This window comes from Indicator indicator, chromosome 19 (genome assembly GCF_027791375.1).
Source record: "Indicator indicator isolate 239-I01 chromosome 19, UM_Iind_1.1, whole genome shotgun sequence".
Classification (NCBI taxonomy): domain Eukaryota; kingdom Metazoa; phylum Chordata; class Aves; order Piciformes; family Indicatoridae; genus Indicator; species Indicator indicator.
The window spans coordinates 11033299-11054356 of record NC_072028.1 but is presented as its reverse complement, the minus strand read 5'-3'; the positions used below and the strand labels follow the sequence as shown (position 1 = coordinate 11054356).

At 47.5% G+C, this 21058-nt stretch overlaps 1 protein-coding gene across 1 annotated transcript in view; it reads right to left on the bottom strand.

Annotated features, from left to right (window-relative positions):
- Positions 1–21058, bottom strand: part of ZFHX3 (zinc finger homeobox 3) — a 104890-nt gene that overhangs the window by 56774 nt on the left and 27058 nt on the right. The window contains exon 3 of the mRNA XM_054389610.1: positions 14458–14689. Within this exon, the coding sequence (XP_054245585.1) occupies positions 14458–14689 (232 nt within the window). The remainder of the gene's footprint in view (positions 1–14457; positions 14690–21058) is intronic.

The following is a 21058-nucleotide window of genomic DNA, read 5'->3' as shown; positions in this document are numbered from 1 at the left end:
CTTTTTTACATTACTTAACAGGAAACAAAAAAGGATCCTGACCTCACACCACAATGGGGTCACCACTCCCCAGTGAGCTGTCATGACTCCAGCAGCAGTGTGGTGATGCTGGGGTACTGCCACACACCAGCTCCCATTTCACGTTTTTTACTTTCCCTAGTGTATGTCCCTAGTCAGCTCCAGACTCAAGTGAGATCCAAGCTCTCCACCTTGGGTCCACTGGCCCCAGTACAACACTTCTCCTCCTTGCAGCTCCCCAAGAGACCGTGGGGCTATCACTCTACATGCTCTACAAAACAAAATCACCTTGCTCATTAAGAATTATTCTGCTTACTTTTGAGATGTATTCTGCTCTTCCACTGGATTTTGACAATCTTTCTTTGTTTTTGCTCTTTCCCTCTGAAACTTGCATCCTTTGGAGCAGCCTTCAATCTGATAGGAGCTCAGCATACTTCTTATTTCCTATTAATTAACTTTCGGGGCTAGAAGTAGATTTTCTTCCTTGCCCTAGCTTTCAATCCTTACTCTCCCATGGTACCCAGTTTTGGAGGGCTCAATACTCTATGCCAGTGAGAGGCACTGCAAAAGCCCACTGCACCAATTGATCCTGGCAATTGTGCTAAAACTTCTTTTCCTCCTTTCCTTTCACCAGTGCCGCTCCCTGGTGAGAGATGGTCTGCATCTGGCCCTGTCCCTGGTCTCACAGCCCTGAGAACTGCACCCATGCTGCGGCTCTCCCCTTTGAACCCAGGCATGGGTTCACTGCACCACTGCTGTGGCTGGCAAAACAGCAACACAAATGTCATCAGAAAGCTTAGCACTGACCAAAAACCTCTGGGGAGGAGAGTTGGTCCCTGCTATAGCCTGTTCACACACCCACAGCTGGGGCTGTCACCTGGAGGCCTGGCAGGCTGGTTGGGGTTGCTTCCCCATGGATACCCCACTTCAAGGGGGAAAAGTGAGGACTCCCAGTGCTCCCCAACTGCACAGCCAGGAGGAAGAGGATGGCACGGTGGGGAGCAGGTGCTAGGCGACCCTGGGGAGCTGCTGCAATGCTCCTGACCTTGCACGTGTCCTCCCTGGCCATCCATCAGTTGGAAAAGTGAAATCCAGAGTGGAGCCAGCAGTGGCTGCTTACTTCCAAGTGCCTCCAGGACCTGGCACAAGTACTTCTGACACCTGGCAGCCTAGCAGCCACCCTACTGAGTTTAGGCAAAGATGACCCAGATGCAATGCCAGGGGCACAAGGGCCTCCAGAGCACTGGTGAGCACAGACAGCTCCCATGCCCTGCACCCAGCTCACAGTCACCCATGGGGACCTCTCTGGGGCTCCAGCTGCTTTCAGGGGCATGGCAGAGGAGAGCAGCCAGACTCCACACCCTGTTGCCAGCCATGGCCCTGCTCCCAGTGCTACCCACGGCCACTGTGTGCTTGGAATCCCCCGACAGGTCTGCACCAGTGCCCTTTACCACTCAATTCCATGTTCCTGTTGTTCCAGGGCATTGTCAGCATCCCTGTCCCCTAACCAGGAGAAATCTGCCCTCCCCACATCACTGCCTTCTCACGACACTACTTGAGGCCCTGGGAGAGGGATTGCTTCGGGAAAGGGGCAACAGGAGGGCACGACCCATTTCCCTCTCCTCACATCTCATCAGAGCCTTGGGGATGGTGAGGCACTGGCTCAAGGAATGAGGGCTCAGCAGGGAAAGGTTTGCTCGCTCCATGTTGCCCACATGCCTGCTCCCCTTCACTCAGTATCCCGGCTGCGACCTCTAACCCCTCTCAGACTGGGACAAAATAAACTGTGAGCAATCCACCACACCACACACACATAAAAGGGGTGGAAAAAAAGAGAATGGGAGGAGAAAAGTGAGTAGGTGATGTGGAAAGGAGAGGTGGCTGCACAAGTGAAGTGGAACGGACAGGCACTGTGCGCTGCCAGATTGCCGGCCCGCCTGCAAAGGCCAAAATTAATGCCATTGTTTTGCCACAAAGGAGGCAGCAAAGTAGCAGCAGAGGCCAGAGAACAATCCTAAACACCAAGCCCTAATTCACCCTTCATCACAATAAAAAGGAGGATGGAAAAGGCCAGAACGCTTCAGCTTAATTGGTAACCAAATGAGAGAGAAGTTCCCAGAAAAGGAGCAGAAGTGTCTGCCCTGGATGAATACCAGCAAGGCAGGACAGCAAAGAAAAGCGCCCACAGTCACGCTCAGTCCGTCCCCACTTCCCTCCCTTTGAGCCTGGCAAGCGAGAGCTGGGGCCGTGCAGGGGCCCCGCACACATCACACCAGGAGAAAGCCCAGATTTAGGAGCTTGGGGCCTGATGTGGGGCCAGTGAGGGCATCCAGTGGGCATGTATGTGGTGCACCATGTCCGCTTAGGAAAGGCCAGAACATCCTAACTCGCAGACAAAAGGAAATCTGCATCTGACACAGTGCATGGGAAAGAATGTGTGGAACAGGAAAAAAAATTAAGCACTCATGTACTTAATAAAGTGGCCACAGATGAATCAAAAGTCTGAGAAGAGGGACGGGAAAGGGCACCTACACAAAAAAGGAGATGACTAGAGATGCTTGGTCTGAAAAGAAATAAGGTGGCCTTGACAGGAGCATCCAAATGAAGGTTGGTTCAAGAGAGTTGGACCAATACTGCTTCTCTCATCCTCCAGTCTCTAGAGGACTGACAATGAATATGGAAAAAAATGCAGATTTGAAGCAAATATAGATTATACTTTCTTATACAGCTGCCAATTAACCTTTGGAACGTGTGGCCTCAAGAAATCATTGAGGTCAAAACAAGCTATGTGGCAAGGGCATCAAGATACACAACGTAGAAAAGCAAACTAACTATTTGAAAGAAACAGAAACATTCCTGCTCAAGGGTATGAACCAAACTTTAGTAGGAATAAGAATAAGACCCTTATTTAAGGTAGGTTGTAATTTGTTTAGTGGTGCCAAATTTCCTCCTGCAGCTGCTAGAGCAAGACTCTAGTGTTGCCAGACTGGTTTCCTACCACTCCTCCTGGCATGGACTAGCACTCTCCTGTGCTGGGGTTGCACAACTGGGCAGGCAGCCTAAGGCCAGGAAGGTCTGCCTGGTTGCCTTGCCCCACAGGACAGTGGGATGCTGTGGGAGGACATGGCTCCACCTCCACTCGAGCAACACAGCAAAACCCAGGACACATATTATGCACTGACAGACCAGGCTGGTGGTGTGGCTGTTTCACACAGAGTCCAGTGAGGCAGACGGTTTGAAGCACAGTTCTCATTCTGTATCAGCATTACACCTGGGAATCAGCTACTGCCAAGCCCAGCTGCTGGATCTTCCCATACAGCAACTCCTCAGCAAGGGCTTGAGTATGAAAGCCTGGCAGGCAAGTTCCCTCTCATACCCCTCCTCAACCTACTCCACTGTATAAACAAGTTAAATGTCCTTGTTGCCTCTGAAGACAAAGGGTTACGTTCAGCTGGCTGAAATTTTCTTTCTGCCACTGTCCCCACTGAATGTGTTACACTGGGCAAGTTCACAGGACAGAAGGTATCACGGTATCAGCTGTGGTCCAAGTCAGCTCAAGCTCCCTTTCAGCTCAGGTCAACAGCAGAACAGGAAAAGAGACTCTGAGCTAATACATCAATATAAGCATGCAAGTGAGGCAACTCTCTAAACTCATTAACCTGTTCACACAAAAGAAGGCATGGCAATTCCAGATGTATTTAATTTGAAACCCAGTAGTGGAAGAAAGGGAGAAAATAGCAGAGTGGCAATGGCTGAAACAGTCAAACCTGCAGGAAAGACACTGGAGATGATCTGCTCCCACGTGATACTGCGGAGATGAACATCACAAATTAGGGCTGACAAGTGAAGGAATAATCACTGGAGCATATGTCTAAGTTTTTGGAAGGTTTCTTTTTATCCTTACCAGAACATCGCAATAGGGGTCTCAGTCCGACACTGCACCTAACTGAGTGCAAGGTTTGGTCAGAAGCAGCATGGTCATGCTGATGAGACTTTAAACACGAACTGAATTGGCTGCTGAAATGAATCCTGTGTTACTCACACTGACATCAAACCCTTCGCCAACACATCTTGACACAGGACTTAAGTACTTATTGCTGCTCAACCTGCAATGTCTTCAGGACTGCTGATTCACCACCAAAACAGAATCCTTCAGTCTTGAATTTAACCTGCATCATCGCAACAACTATCCTGAACTCTTCAAGAGCTCCCTACTTTAAAACATGAAGGCAGAGAAGGGAAAGGAGAAACAGTGAAGAGAAGCAGAAAGTACAGCTGGTACTGGCCACAGAGCTTTTGGTGACCAAACTCAGTCCCAAGTGTGAGACAACAGGAGCAGGGATGCAGTTCTTCTGACCTAAAGGGAACAGCAGCTGCCTGAGCTCAGGAGAGATGCTGTGCTCCCACACAAATTGGTTTCAGTCTGGCTTTGGAGTCTGTTTTGATGGGGGTGGAAAAGCTCAAGTAGGAGAGAAACCAGTGGTTTCCCAGTGCTTCACTCCAGCATCTGGTGATGTTTCCCCCTTCACTTTCCTAAGTGGAAAGGGCTTTAAGATGCAGCTGAACAAGAAAAACATTCTGGAACAAGTCAGCCGTCAGAGCTTCCTCTCTTTCTGCTTAATGAAAGCCATGAGCTCCTGGTGACAAGTGTCTGCTGGAGTTAGATGGGGACTTTATGAGATTCCTGCCACGTTTCAGTGATATTGCAACATGCCTTTGGTCTGCCTGCCCCAGCCCAGCTATCTAACCACTTCCTTCCCGCCAGGCGCCTCCCATTAGAGACTTTCATTAAGCGAATGCTTGGGGGTTTGTGCAGATTTCTGTTACCCTTCCCCTGCTTTACCAGGGGCACATGAAAAAAAACATGATAAACTTTAATAAAAACAAAATTAAAATGATTAAACCTTTCATATCCTTTAGAGATTATCTATTCACTGCTGGTTGGTCAAAACAGAGCTGAGGCACTACTGCTTTTTACTTCAAACTCAAAACCAACCCCAAACAAGTAAGTAACAAAGGAAATCTGCCTCTGCCAGATATTAAAGGGGAACCAACTTTATCCCTGCACTCTGCAAAGCCAGATCTGAGCAGCTCCTGGCATCTTATGTGCACAAAGACAGAAAGATGTTGCTGGGATGGGAATAACCTTCTCCAAAATTGGGGTAGGGGAAAGGACACAAGGACAGAACCATGTACAAATTATGCTGCAGAATAACACTAAGACAGAGAGGTCCACTTATGTGGACTCAGTTCCCAAAAGGGACTGACTTTCTCAAAGCATGTGTCTTTCCTCATTTCTTCTGACCTTCCCAAGGAGCTAGCTGTGTGCAGCAACCCTGATCCACCACTTGCAGGAAGAACTTCTGCTGGGTTATAACCACCATTAAAGCAATATGAAACGAAACCAGAACCAAACATTTCCACCTGCCTCTCTGTCCATCTATGAAAGGGAGAGTTTGCTATCTGCCTGGCTTCTGGAATCCTCCAGAGCAGAGACCCTATGCTCCCATGACTCCCATCAGGAACTTGCTGGGAAGGTAAAAGGTTCTTAAGCTTGCTGGGAAGGTCAAAAGACCTTAAGGTCCCTTCAAAAAAAAAAGAAGAAATACCAAGGTTCAGCAGAACAACAAAGGGGAACGCAACAAGCTGTCCTCCTGCTTTAAATGAACACACGTGGCATGAGATCTTGGAAAACAAGTGGATAATCCTGAATGTGGAGGTATTTGGTGGGGCTGGCTTAGAGATCAGGAATGCTGCAGTAAAGGGAAACTGCCAGTTTAATCAGCTGAATGTACACATGGCCAGGAGCTATTCTCCTCTCCGCTGCTATTTCATGTATGTTATTGTGCCGCGGGTGAATGTTTCCTCAAAACAGGACAATAGCTCCTCTTATTCCCTGTGTCTGAGAGGAGATGACAGACACAGATTTCCTCTTCAGACAGTGAAGCTGTTGCACACTCCAGTCACAGGAACAGCTCCCAGCAGAAGGCTGGGTGCTGGTGACAATTCCCCATGGCCTCCTGGCCCTCTCCCAAGCACCTGCTGCAGCATGGACACAGCACCTCCTTGATGACTCACATCCCAGTGATTTGGTTGGATTTACATGCATCACTTGGGAAACAAAGACTGAGCAAGCTGCTGCCTTCAGGGGGTTACAGAGAACATAATAGGAAAATACAATATTGGGTTGTGGAGAGCGAGAGAGGTGAAAAGCCTGGGAGAAGCTAATGAAGCTGGGCAGCACTTGATGTTTGCGCACAGGAGCTCGGATTGTCATTTGGGTTGTCAGATTATTAAATGTGTCAATCAAGGACAAGCCTGGAAATGGCACGGGGAAGCGTGTGAAATGAGGTTAGCTGCTACACATCGGCAGAAGGAATCTCGTTTTGAGGAGCAGAGGGTGACTGGAGGCAGCACAAGACCAGAGGAGCTTCCCCAGCCATAAGAACAGGGGCAGTGGGAGGAGATGGCATGCAGAACATCACTTAGGAACTCTTGTTTGCACCAGGTGGGACATTTTACACCAAATCCCTCAGGTGTGCACCTCACACATTACTCTTCCCTAGCCCTCTACAAGGGTCACACATTCCAGCCAGACAAGCCTGTGCATAGCCAGCAGAGCCAGAGCTGCACTGTGCTTTAGGCTGACAGATGCCAGAGCACAAACTCTGCACACTGTTCTCCTGCAGACACTGCACAAGTATCTGCTCTGGGAAGTTTTAATTGTTATGTGCAATTAAGTCCCACAGAAAAGAGGAGAAAGGTTTACAAAAGCAAACTAATTATTCCTTTCTAAAACCTTCCATTACCTCTATCAGATGTAGGAGAGCAACATCCATGTTTCTCCAGCATTAGCCATGACCACATCTTCTTTAATTGAGACCAAGTGGAGGACATCAGATCTTAATAAATCTGAATTATTTCAAGCAGGGAAAAATATTGTTTGCCATTATCCACTTTTATTTCAAAAGTCTTAAAGTTCCACTGGAAGTATGGAGCCTGCAACCATGAAGAAGCCACTCCTTTGGAGTATCTCACATCCCTGTTGTAAAAAATTATACCAATAATTACTCCATGCTTGACAATAGTGAACCAGAAATGCCTTGCATGGTTGCCCACTCTTCAAGGTGGGAAAATCACAGGACCGTACCCCTCACAGGAGATTTCTGTGGAAGATCTCTTTCCTAACCTTTTGTTTCAATTCATTTTACAGCTGGCTGGTAGCAATTCCTAAGCTCAGGGCATGGCTGCCAAGGGAAGGGAGGACTTGGAAAGTGAGGACTTCAAAGTGCCTTGAGGAAGAAGATAAAAGCATGCTGCAAGACCTCAAAGTCCCCCATTTAAACCGATAAACATGGCTGGCATCAAACCTGCCTTCTGCTAAATAGAAAATTTTTGTCTAAGACCAACCTTTTCATACCTCAAACCACATCCTCAGTGTTTCATGAACAAATCTACTCCGATCACAGGGAACTCACTTCCCTTCCCCTCCACCATCACCTCCCTCTTGAGGAGCGATGCCTTCATGTCCCTGCTGCAGCTACAAAACTGCTGTTAGGAAAGAGGAACATGAGCATGTTCCTTCATATGACTCAGAGTGAAAACAGAGGCGCAAGTACCATGAGCACCCAGCTGTCTGCAGACACCCCAGGCAGAGCTGAGCCTGAGTTTGGTGACTACTATTTTTAAAGCACATGGGGTTTTCTGCTCTGGCAACTGTTCTAGCTGTACCTCAGCTGTTTACACTCTTGGTTTCATTAAAAATTCACATCCTGATTTCAGTCTACAGTTTGCAGCATGCCCTTCAGAAGGTTGGATACTGAAATATAAGGCAGGAATGGATGGACAGTGCTTGGGGGGCAGAGAGAGGAGAGAAGCAGGAGCCACAGGGTATCCCCTCCTCCCTCTGGGGTTCAGTAGCTTCCAGGCGGCTACCAGAACAGAGCTTTACAGTACAGATGTTCTTCTAAATAATTGTAATCAACCTGTTTGAAATGGGGAGAGTGGCAAGTCCCTTGCTGCCTGCTGGCAGAATGAGCAGCAGGGATGCTCCAGCAAGGCTGGGCATGGGATGCTGGGCAGTGATCCCGCTGCTGACACCCGCTCCAGCCCCTTTCCTGCCCAAACAAAGCAGCTTTTGACCATGGTTGGCTGAGTTTAGCAGAGGAGTTCAGAGAGCCTGCCCTCACCCTTCACACATGTCTTTGCCAAATCCTTCATGGCCATCTTCCTCCAACACACAGAGATCAGCAGGACTGCTGAAACAGTATGTCCACCACAGGGGACTGGTTCTCAGCACCAAGACAGGGAGACTGTGGCAGCCCCTGGAGAATACGTCCAGCAAAACAGTTCTTCAAATCGTTCAATACTTCTTCATGACAAGTAAGATCTCTGGCTGGCTTAGCCTGGTCTAAGGGGAACACTCCCATCTCCATAAGGACAAAGAGGCTCTCCAGAAGTATATGGTGCTAAGAAAAAATGACCTAGAGCCATACTCAACAAAAGATATTCCTTGACTTTTTTTTTTTACAGCCTTCCTATGGATTTTCACAGTAAAGACACAACTTCTATAAACAGTCTGTAGGGTGACTCTTGAAGTTGAGACATGGTCAGCATTTCCCACAAAGTATTACATGAATTTTCCAAAAGTCATCTTGCCTATCCCACAAAGCTCTGTAATGGCCTCCAGCACAACTGTAGAGATCAACAAATGTGACTTTTCCAGGCTCACTTGTCATATTTTTTGTTGTTATTTTGTCAAAAGCACTCTCAGCAGTCCCACAGTCCCAGCTGTGTCCAGGCTGCAATACTCAAACTGCCTTGGAGAAGGAGAAAAGCACACACACACACCTTTTCCTCATTGTGGTCTGCTCCAACTTGGACAGTGCAGATGGTCTCAGTCTCAGCCACCTGTGCCACAGGGGAGGAACCTCTCCTCCAGCCACGGTGGCTCTGCACAACTTTCTTGTAGCAACACAACTCCTCGGCCATGCGGGTTGTCCTCTGCATTTACATCTGCCAAAATCTGTTTCCTCTCAAAGATGTCAAACTCTGGACTTATAAGAAAGGATGATCGATGAAACTCTAGAGTATCATAAAAGTCAAGGCGGTCTCTTGCCTCACCTCCACCTGATCCTTATGGATCTAGTTATTGTCCATCTGAGGAATCTCTGGCCAGGCTTACCACAAGCAACAGGACTTTATTCTGACTTAAGGAGTATGTCAGACCTTGACACATGGAGCCACACAAAGCAGCAGCCCCTGGTGAGAGATGTCCAGGACTCTGGTGCAAGTGAGGAACACAGACACCTGACAGGCACCTGATGGACTTCTGTCCTACAAACTGGGAAGAGTGTGCAAACTCCCTCTGCTCCTCTCATAGGAGACAGCCACAGAAAGGGAGAGCAGAGAGAGATGGAAAACAGGAAGAGTCAGGAGAAATAGGTAAGGGAGGATGCAGATTAATTATGAGCAGCACTTGCCTAAGGAGAAACAGGCTGAGCAGTGGGGGCTGTAACAAATCCCCACCCATGGGACTGGGAAGTGAAGAGCGATGAAGGGCGTGCGGAGCTGTGCATGTCCCTGTGCAGCTCGGGCTGCAGACGAAGCAGAGTCCCCCTGCAGAGCCGCTGCTCCACGCAGGCTGTCCCAGTGACAAATGCCTGCCTGTGCCCCCTGCCTTCTAGAAGGAAACACTTTCAAAGCCAGGCTGAAAATTTGTTGCAGGTTGTTTCACTCTTATTTCTATCATTACCTAATGAGTCGTAAGTGCATCCATCCCTACATCTTGAGAACGTTTTGGTTTTTATTATGTGCTTATTTTTTTCTCCTCTTCTCTCAACCCCCATCATTAAAAATCAATTAGCTTATGGGTAACGTTACACAGATGCTTCTGCAGCAAGGGGCTGACATATGCAGTGGCAGCAGCCCAGATACTACATCAATAGATGTCCAAAAATACCCCACAGAAGAAAACAAACCTCCACCCCTAAAGCTGTACTCCTTCTGAAGAACAAAACAGCTAAATGTCCAGCCTGGGCCCTGCTTCCCTGTCTCCTGCATAATTAGCACACTTCTCAGAGCAAGCAGAAAAGTTTAATTGTCTTTAATTATCCAGTTCAAGGAGGATTTGGTTTCTTGTCCATATAATTTCCCTGCCAAAGACTTCATCATCCCTTTACTGGAAGCAGAGTGCAGCTTCTAAAGCTCTCTTCCATAAAAGACAGAGAAGTTTCAGTGAGGGCTGTACTGCTGGCAGAGACAAAGGTCCTTGTGTCTACCAGGCTGTTGCTCAGGCTGCTGCATGTGTTTTCTGCAGGGTGGGAGGGAATGAGTTGCAACTAATATGCAATCAAGAACCATCACAATTACAAATGTAAATGAACAGGCAATTGGCACTGACCTTTGTAGATTGTTAGAGGACTAATTAAGGTGTGATCAGATGCTCTCTTCCAACAGATTGAGATGCATCCATACAAGACATTATCTTCCCACCGCCCCTGAGGCAGCAATGCTCTTTTCTACATGCTTGCTCACACCAGTGAGTACATACACACAGAGCAACCTGGTGTCTAGCCCTGGCACCTGCTCTGTGCCACAGAGCAGCAGGATCTGCAGTGGGAAGAGGATCAAGGCAGCTTCACTCACCTGGTCAATGCAGTCCCACTTAGCACAAAGTTACAGCACAAGGCTGAGCTACTCATTACTGCAACCAGGTTAAACTGGGGATGAGGAGATTGGCACAAACTGGATTAAATTATGGAAAGAGAAAGGAAACAAATAAACTTTTGTCATAATTAGCAAAGCCACAAAGGTCTCTAGCAGCAATGATGGTGGCTGCCATGTACCAGCACCTTGCCATGGGTCATGGGCTGGCCCAGGAGTCTGATCTGGAAGCTGGCTGAAGCCCCCTGTTCAGGGTCTCACACAACACAGTCCCTTGTGCCCGCCTGCTCTGGGTCACAGCACACCAGACTGAAGAGCAAGCAGAGGCAGGAGGCTTCACACTACTGAGGAGCAAACCAGCAGCTGGCCAGCCAGAGCAACAGTAGAAGAGAAGGATTTGTGCCAGCTCAGAGTGCCCTGAGCACTTGCAGCTCTACAGGGAGAGAAGACAAGCACTAGAGTCAGGATCCTGCTCAGGGCTTCAGCCTCAGTCATCAGGTTTGAGCATCTCCTAGGATGGGGACTCTACAACCTCTTCCGGCTCCTCTCAGGGAGGAGCTCTGCAGAAGGCAAAGAAGCTGGAAAAGCTGACATGTTTTAGGAGTCCTCAGAAAGAGCAGTGATAATAAAGCGGGATTCACTCTGGAAGAAAGCACAAGCTGATGTATTCCTAGGGAAACTGAATTCAAAACAAATGTAATTAACTAGAAGGGGAAAGAGAATCATACTGATGATTACCAGGGAGGAATAGCAGCATCAGAACGAACCACTGCACTTGTAATGCAGCAAAGCAGCAAAAATGTCACTGTCCCTCAAGCCCCTGGTAGAAATGTGTCACTGGTAAGAAAAGCACATTCTGCTCAAGGTGTCTGAAACACAGGGAAGATTTTCTCATGTTATCCATTACCACCAGAGACTCATGTCAAAAGGCAGTGAGGAAAGTCCATCCATCCCTCAGAAAAAACACTAAAAAAAACATAACAGGGGTACAGCAGAGACACCATCATCTTACATAAGAGGAGGAAATGCAGAGAGCCAGCTGCAAACCCCAGCACAGCCCCGCCACAAAGGAAGAGTGATTCCAATGCTGGCAGCATTTTGCTGGGAAGATCCATTGGTGAAGCCTCACCAGGGATCCATAGGTCAAGCTTCCTCAAGCAGTGTGTGCTGCTGTCCTGACCAGGTTGGAGAGCCAAATCCAAGAAAAATCAAACATCAGAAGAGTGAATTCAAGCCTAGGGACATGTGTACTCCTACTACACATCACTGACACTCAAACTATGGAAAAATAACACTAGCCAGCTAAATAATGAGGGAAGGATCAGCCTCTATGAAGCAGATCTTTTCACACATGGAGAAACTACACTGAACAAATCCAAGCTGGGAAACAAATTACTGTTCTGCCCTCAAGAGGCTGACCTTGCCCTCTGCCAGGATCCCCTCTGGGTGCTGGGCAGTGCCCCCACCTGCCCTGACAGCTGGGAGCTGACGCACTTGCCTGAGCACCCGCCAGCACCCAGAGGAGCTGCCCAGCTCCAGCTTGCAGTATCCTGGCATGTCATCCCTTGGGATACATTCTTAGCCTGGCCTGGGGTGACAGGGCACCCCAATTTCTGTTTGATTTGGTGTTCTGATTCCATAATGGGTTCAGAAAAGAGAAGATGAAAGCATCTGTTCTCCCCCACAGGGGTACTGCAGCTTCTCACCCAAATCTGACCCCCACTGCTGTGGGGATAACCAGACCAGTGCCTCGTTGGCATCTGTGGACATAGGCACAAGGTGTGCCTGCTTAGTCCTGTTCAACAATGGGCTAAAGTGTGTTTAAAATTCAGTATCTCGGGTCAAAGTGACCTGCAAAACACAGGAGATATTTTCCTGCTTCGCATTCTACAGAGTCTTACCCTCACTTGTATCTTTAAACTTTGAAATAAAATACGAAAAAGAAATTCTTAGTGTCTTGTTTGCTGTCAGTTTCTGCTGAGGAACCAACAAGCTTAAACAGAATTGTATCAAAGCATTTGCCAAAGTAAAATATTTTTCAACTCAGATTTCTTTCAGTGACTTGTCAAGGTTTTTAGTTAAAGAAAAAAAAAAAAAACCACAACACTTTTTAAAATGGTCAACAAACCATTTTCCCTCTCAGCTGGTCAACTTCTGCACTCTCCATACCTGCAATGTCACAATCCTGGCGGGCACACTGGCAGAGATAAGGTTTCTGAAGTAAAAGACAAGGTAAACAACAACTTCTAAAGTAAACAAAGATTTTCAAGACTGCTCTGTGTATTACAAAAGGGCACAGAGGGTTTCTCCTCTCTGTTCACTTTGCTTTTAAGAAAGCTCACCAACCATACAACCCTGGCCAACACATCCCTCTTGAAATCTGAGCATTTTCCTACTGTGGAGCACAGCAGAGAAGCAGACTAGCTTTAAGAGCTGCTGTCCCCTCTGGGATGGTGTGGCAACCACAGCACGCTTCCACTGTCACCATGACCTTTGGGAAAGCGTGTTCCATGCCCTCCACTCCACTGGGCCCCTGAGTTCACAGATAGGTCACTTTTTTCCATGAGACTGAATTTAACTCTTAGCAAAAAATCTCCTGCTCTACTTTTCAGGCGTTCTGTGACTATTTGAGATCCTTGTTACTAACACAGATGACAGCAACACAACCCAGGTCTGAATTAGACCCACATGTATTCTTCAGCTGGTGCTGCTCTGCTATCCCAGTGCCTTTAAGGTAAGATCCCCCTCCTTGTCTCTATGTGCAGTAACTGCAGAATGCCAGCTCCTCAGAGTCCCTTTCTGTAAGATTTAGCCATTTCCACAGAAGACATGGAGGGATGTCCTGGCTGAAGCTAACAGGAAGGTTGTGAAGGCTTCCACTGGCATCCTCCCAGCTACAGCATCTTCACATCCCTGACAGCATGTGTATCTGCAGACTTGGGCAGATTCTCCTTCCCCTCCCTCTAGAGGCCTTAATGAGATCTTGTTTTTCACTAACATAAAAACCTTCTTTATGAACAAAGTATAATTTCTGTTCTGCCAAGCCTAGCTGTCCCCTTTAAGGCACAGTTTCTCTTTCCAGGTTACTGGCTGCAATCTCTTTTCCTGTTACCTGTTCTTTCTGTATGAGCAAATGCTTCACTTGAAACATTCATCTTATCCACTTTGTCAAAAGGCAATACAGAAAACAGACAAACACTTGTCCCTTGTCCTGCTCAGCTCTTCCCATAAGCTCCTCCTCCCAGTTCAATGTATCTGAAGTATTAGAAATGAATGAACATGCTTGAACAGGTTCTCACAGCTGCACAAGACATCACCTGACACGTGGCAAAAATCTACAAAGTACAGTTCACTGTTCTGCTAGAGTCATCCAAATGCGATGGGTATCTTCAGATGCTCAAACAACATCCTCCTATTTAAAACACTAACCTGAACAAACACACACACTTCTACAAGTCAAGCCTGTATTTAGTTCATGGGAACAGAGGGTACCACTTAGGAGTATGGACTGAAGCGCATGTGTAAGTATTTGGTGTTTCTGACCCACCACCCACAAGGCTGTAGGGCAGAGCTCTGCTGGATGTTTGGGTACAGCACGCATCTCAACCCACAGCAAGGTAGCTGGGACTTCTGTTACTGAGAAGCAACAAGCATCATCCACACAGCAGGGAAGAGAAACGAAAAAGTCACCAAGCTTGCTGGTAGGTCTGATGCTGTGAGTCAAACCCTGTGATGCAGAACCTGACCTGTCCGTGCAACAGAGACACCACTCACCGGCCTCGGCAGCTGGACACTTCCGGATGGTGAAGATCTGTCCCAAGTCTTCCTCTTCTTCAGGAAGACCTTTCTGGAGGCGCTGCAGCTTCCGTAGACTCTCACTCCGTTGGTGTTTCATGGAGCGCACATGCTGGATGAGGTTCAGCTTGGCCTTGGTGGAGTAGTTGCAGAGGACACAGTGGTAATAGCAGCTTTCACCCTCAACCCCACTCTCATGATGCTGAAGGTGCTGTGAAGAAGAAAGAGAGATGCAAATTTCCTTTATCATCTCCAGTCTCCCTGGGTTAGCTAAGAGCCACTTGGGAATTAAGTAAGAAACCACATTTTGACAAAGACATGGTAAGATCAAGCCTGTTTATTCTCAAGGTACCACATGCCCTCCCACTTAGAAGCAAAGAAAACATAACCCACTGAAATGAGCACAGAAGCAAAAATCAAGATAGGCAAGATCATCTCCTTCAGAGATTAACAACTCCTCATGACCTTTGTATGGCTAATTCTTTCGTATTTAAAGCTTACCCTGGGAGGGGATCCAACTTCACATCAAACATTAAATTTGATAAATTCTCCTTGAAAACTAAGAAGAATAAAACCAAAGCAATCCTAGAACACAGAGAACCCATTAGATTGAGAGGTCCTGGAAATGGCATATGGAAGTGGAGCATGTGCCATCCTATCTATCATCCTGCACTCCATTTCCTGGCATCTAGGTTCAGTAGAACCCCTTGGATGTGGAGAAAGCAGTAGCCTGGCCTGAAAGATGGCCATGACAGAGATCCAGGCTGAAAAACCAACAGTGAGCATGCAGCTCATGAGAGGTTAGCACCTAGAAAAACATTTTGTCACCCTCTGAAGTTTTGCTGTCACAGCCAATACAGCCCTCCTGAGGGTATTCTACCTTAATTATTTGACAGAATCCATCAGTTGTCTGGCACATTGGCCCATGCCACCAGGGACACCAGTAACTTTCTTATATCGACCCTAGCAATTATTTGTTAAAACCAGAGGGAAGAACTTGCTGCTCACAGATGTGCTGGCTGCCATGGCACAGCCACTCTCCCTTTGGTCTGGGCAGCAGCAGGGCTGAGAGCTCACAATAGCATTCCCAATTCCCACAATAAGGGCTTATGAGAAGTCAAAGAAAAATGGATACCAGAGTCAAACGATACCAAAGACTCAGTAGTGAAGGCTATTTGGTGTTTCCATCACACACCTACATTTCAGCTAAGAAACAGTCCCTGCCAGCTCCTACCATCCTATCTCAAGACCTCTTTTCGTCCTCTGGGTCATCTCATGAAGCATCCTCAGGGCCCAGGGCATATAAGGAAGGTAATTCGGACATGGGCTCAAGGTTTGTCAATCAAAAATATTGCCTACGTGTAGCCAGGACCTTCTGGTAGAAATTCTGACGTGTATTATCTCAGTTACAGCTAAGATAAGATTAAAGACACATATTACCCCGTGCTGTGTGCTTAGCTAACACGGAGGAAAGAGAGCCCTCTGAGTTTAGGAATGATTAAAAATAGGGTAGGAGCTGATGCTGAGGCTTCTGATTGGAAGGGCAAAGGAAGAGAATAAATGTATTCTAGATCTGGCTAATTAGACCAGCCTCTTTTGGGATTGCAATGTATTTAATTAAATTCACTGTAATATTTGAAGAATCCACCAGGGCACTAATCCCACCGGTGCCCTCAAAAGATTTTTTTGCTGTTTTCCCTCATAAGAACTTCTTCTTCCTCCCACTTCTATTGTTTGCATGCATTACCCTCTTCCTGAGCCAGAAAGAGAGAAAAGGCTTAAGCACAAAAAGCTAAGGTTAGTGAGACACTCACAAGAGCCTCGTGACTGGCCTTGCACAGCCTGGGTTACTTTCCTGGCTCTGCCCTGCTTGCATCTGATCTTGGCAATAACACTTCCCTACTGTCCCACCTCGTTGAGGGCTGGGGGTCCTGATCCAGGAGAAGCACAGCAAGCCCCAGGGTCTTGCTCCAGGAGAAGAATTGGCAAGCCCCAGGGTCTTGCTCCAGGAGAAACACAAGCAGCCTTGTCCTCTATCCATCAAGAGATGGATTAGGGAAGCCCCTGTCCTACAAACACCATACTGAAGCTCAGGAAGTGCCAAAGGGCTCATGAGCAGCTTCTGTGAGAGGCTTAGGAAACCCCCAGTGAGCAATTAGAGAAAAATCTGGTCACAGGTTCAAGGAAACGTTAAGGACATAGTCTCTGTGGGAACCAGAGGCACAGTCTCACTTAAAAGAGGATTTTAGGAAAACATTTGTTTTAAACAGTCTAATAAATGTGTCATATTTTCTGCTCTATTTTTGTTCCCACTCCATGCATGTTCAAATATCCCTTGTACTTGGGTCAGCTTCATCTGCCTGTTGTGCTGGAGGAGACAACACCTGAGGGTACCAACACCACCAAGTCCACCCCAGATAGAGCATGACATCACACACCTTCCTCTGATTCACAACAGACTTCCAGCAGAGGAAAGGAGCAGGTCAGAATAAGACAACACAACAGACAAGCTTGTACTAGGCTGGGAGTGATGAACCGCTGGACAAGTATGTGTAGTTATTGCCCATCACACTGTTAAGCTTTCCCCTAGTGAGAACTTACCCATATCACAGAAAACAAATTCAAAATATTAAACTAGAACCTTGTTAGAAGACAAATCAGGTTGAAAATCAAAGGAACATATTGTTCCTAGGAAAAGCAACCAACTTCTGTCAGGGAACATTGATTTCTGCAAGTCTAGGGGGGTGTTTGCCCCCTCCCTCTCAACGATAGGAAACTTCCAACATCTGGTTCTTCACGCATGGCATGCAAAATATTGATCAGGTTTAGTCAAAGCTTCACTTTAAATCAGAAACAGACAGAGGAACGCTCTGATGGAAACCATACGGCTCACGAGTACAGTTCCCAGGGGACAGGGGCTGTTCCTCTACGTACACTAACTGCAGCACCGTGCCACTCACAACACCTATTCCTGCACACAGATCAAACCAAATCCTGCCCATCTTCACTTGGGAAGTGCTCGGGTTTCTGGACAAAGCCATGCTCTCTCTCTGGTGCAGCAACTAGTGCAGGAAGATCCCGCTCAGAGACCTCATCTCCTCCATTTGCTGTAACCCCTGCACTGCCTGAACGCAAGCTTCACCACGAACCTTCCTCACAAAACGCCAGCTCCTCACCAGTTTGCTACGCTTGGCAATTTTATCTCAACACCAAGAGCTCTGGCTCTGCCCCTCGCACCCCAGCACAATCTCCTCTGGGCACAGCTGCACTGGAGCAGGACAACGAATAAATCTCTTGGGCCAAGGAATAGCCACTGCAGAGAGCCACTGACACGTGGGTAGCCTGGCATTGCATTGGAGGTGCCACTGGCACTACCTTGCTAGCAGCTGGAGACTCTCCTTCAGCTTCTCACAAATAAAAAAGTTATTTTGAGGTGACCACACTAAACTGCACTTATGCCCCACATGATCTACTCAATCAGCATTTTGGGCCAGTTTAAGGGAGTATTGCATAACGATCTCCTCCTTCCTTTGGGTTTGGCTTGAAGCAGACAGCACGTTCAGAGGATCTGAAGATGCAGACAGTTTAAATAAGCAACAGGAAAATCAGAACTTGTGCCTGTACGTGCTGCAGAGCACTGGGGGCCAGCGAGCAGCAACCCACCCTTTCGAGGATTGCACTGTGTGGAGCCCCCAGTGCCCCAAACATGAAAGGAGGGGGAAGGGAGATGACTACTCATGGGTGATGTTCACACCAGTGCTGCCCACAGCCTTCAGTATGGCCACCAGCCAGGTCAGGAGGAGAAGGGCAGAAGAACGGGTGCTGAGGGTAGGGGTGCAGAGCAGCGAGGGTGGGAGGGGTGCTGGCACAAGCTAAGGTGAGCACATGTGCACTGGGACGAGCTGACCGGTGCTGGACAGACTTTCTAGCCCTTGTTCTCTGCTTGGAATTGTTCTCGTCTAATAAATAACAGCACAATAAATGTTTGCAGTGTATGACCATGAAAATCTGATTTTTAAACAAAGTCAGGAACAAGACCATACTCAGCTTTTCTTTCTCTCCACCTCCATCCTTCACACACCCTGAAGTTGGATTATTTTATCACCTAACACTGCTTCACCCACTGTATTTGTCAATAATCCTGGAATTCAGGACAACAGCTGTATTAATCCCCCTGACTGCAGGCCCCTCCTCACCCACATGTTCTCAGACCACGTTCTTTGGCGATGAGATGGTTGTAACCAGGACTGAGGATGCATGTTTCTGCCATCACACAGTAATGAACTCTCCTACCTAACACCCTTGTCACTCTGTCGTTAATGTTCACCATGCAATGCAATTTCTAAAAATATTTTTAATATTTGCCTTTTAAATTTTAAACGATGTCAAATCTGTACCTGCTCAGAAACTATTCTGCAGGAAGTTTATTACAGCCACCGTGTAAGGAACCCAAACACCTCCGGTCACCTGCATTTATAACCCCCCCTGCCACAGGCACAACGTTCCTCTCCAAACCCATTTGCTGTGTTTAGTGGGTCAGCCCCTGTCCTTTGAACTGTAACCCCAGCTCACTGGGGAGATGCAACAACCACTCTGAACTATCTTGTGGTTTTGATGTATATTATTCATTAGGAAGAAGGCCCAACTTCTATGCCATCTTAACTTCATCCCATATAAAGTCTCCCCTTTGGAGGGCCCTAAAAACTGTTCAGGATGAACCCATACTGACAGCAGTGGGAATCTCACAAACCCTTAGCCTGCAAGCTGTAATATGACCACCTCTGCAAGCAGTGAGATCCCATCTCCACTCTCAGGAAGCCCTGATGGTATGAAAAGCAGGAGAAAACGAGAAAACTCTCTGTAGGCTTGAGGACAGTCCCCTTCTACAGAACTCAGAATGTCTTCTAGAAGCAGCAGAGTCTCGATAACTGCCCACTTACATGCAGCTTGTGCTCTCCTGCTTCTCTCTCTCCCATGAACAAGGATTCTGCATGCATCAAGGTGTAGGGAAAAGCTAGTGAAGTGACAGGCCTGGGACCAAAACCCAACACAGGGCAATAATCTCATGAACCTTGTGTAGCAAAGAGAGAACCAACATGAGGAAAAAGAAAACTTTTCCTCACCACCTGCTGACTTAGAAGCATCACCAGTGTCAGCAATGACCCACATCCTACACAACTGTTGGGAGATCAGTGTGAGAGTGCTAATGGGAACAGTCAAAGTGAGTCCACCAATCCATGTTCACAAAAAAATCCTTTCTGCTTATGGGGATAACTGATCAGCAGTCTGGATAAATCTCTTCCAGATCACTTCTGATCACTTTCTCCAGCTGATGCTCACATTACTGGACAATCAGAGACCACTCAACTACCAAGAACTTCTTCAAGATAAAGTTTTCAATCTTGAACATCTTTGGAGGAGGTTCTTTCCACATGTAACACTCATCTTACCCCTGAACTCAGTTCAAGGTCTGCTCTATTAAAATGGGTAAAATTCATACTGATTTAAAAGAACTGACACATGAAACTGAGTAAGGAGGAGCCAAAAATCTGCTGGAAGCTTAGAAAAGCCATGGGAGCACCACTGTAGCCTCGTACCACTCTTACTTCTTGTGAGCACCTACATCTGACCAGCGTCAGTGACAAGATCAGAGCCAGTGGGGCCCTTGTGAAGCTCACAATGACACACAGGACCAGGAGGCACTGTAGAGGTTGTGCAAGACCTTGAGCCACACCAGGTTATTGTGAAAGCCAACCCAGCACACAGAGTTATGTTCAGGAGGAGGTGCTGGAGGCTTTCAGGCTCCACAAGCACATCTCAGCACAGAAGGATGTCCAGGGATTGTCTCTTCCTCAGAGTAAAGTCAGATATGGGTAATTAATAACAGGTTTGGTCAGAAACATTTCACATGCCAGCAAGACCCACACCTGTGTCAATACCCTCCTGGGGAGCAAGATGAGTTGTGACCCTTGCACCAGAGCTGGAGGGGACCTGCAGATCACCATGGAAAAGGACCAGACCCTGCAGCAGACCTGAGAAGTCTTGTAAGTGTCTCTCGGCCCCCATGTGCCTCTGATCTGCTGCACAAGATAAATCACACAGTCCTGGAAGAGAAGAATCTGAATTTTTAATTAAAGTCATGTGGATGCAGCTGTCTGATCCCAGTCTGTTCCAAGTACTCCATAAAACTCGGCACTGGCCCATCCGTCTTGCTCTCCTTTCACACCTGCAGCCCCGGCTGGAATTTCCTGGAGCTGATGGGGATGTGGGGCGGACGCGGCATGCAGTGAGGACCCATGCTGGCCATGCTGGAAAGGGCTGGAGTGCTCACAGCACCCCTCAGCCCAGATGTTTTGAATGGAGGGGGGGGGAAATTGATTCTCCATATGGCAAGTTCAAAAGATGAACTTACGCTCTTTTGTATTCCACCAATGTCCTGCAATTGTTTACTGCTTCTTAAGAAGGAGTGTTACAAAACCTTTCCCTCCTTCCAGCCTCTCCAGCTCCTTGTGTAACAGCTCACACATTGCCAGCCATGCAGTTCAGAATCGCATGCTCACAAGGTTTTACAGTTTAGCTT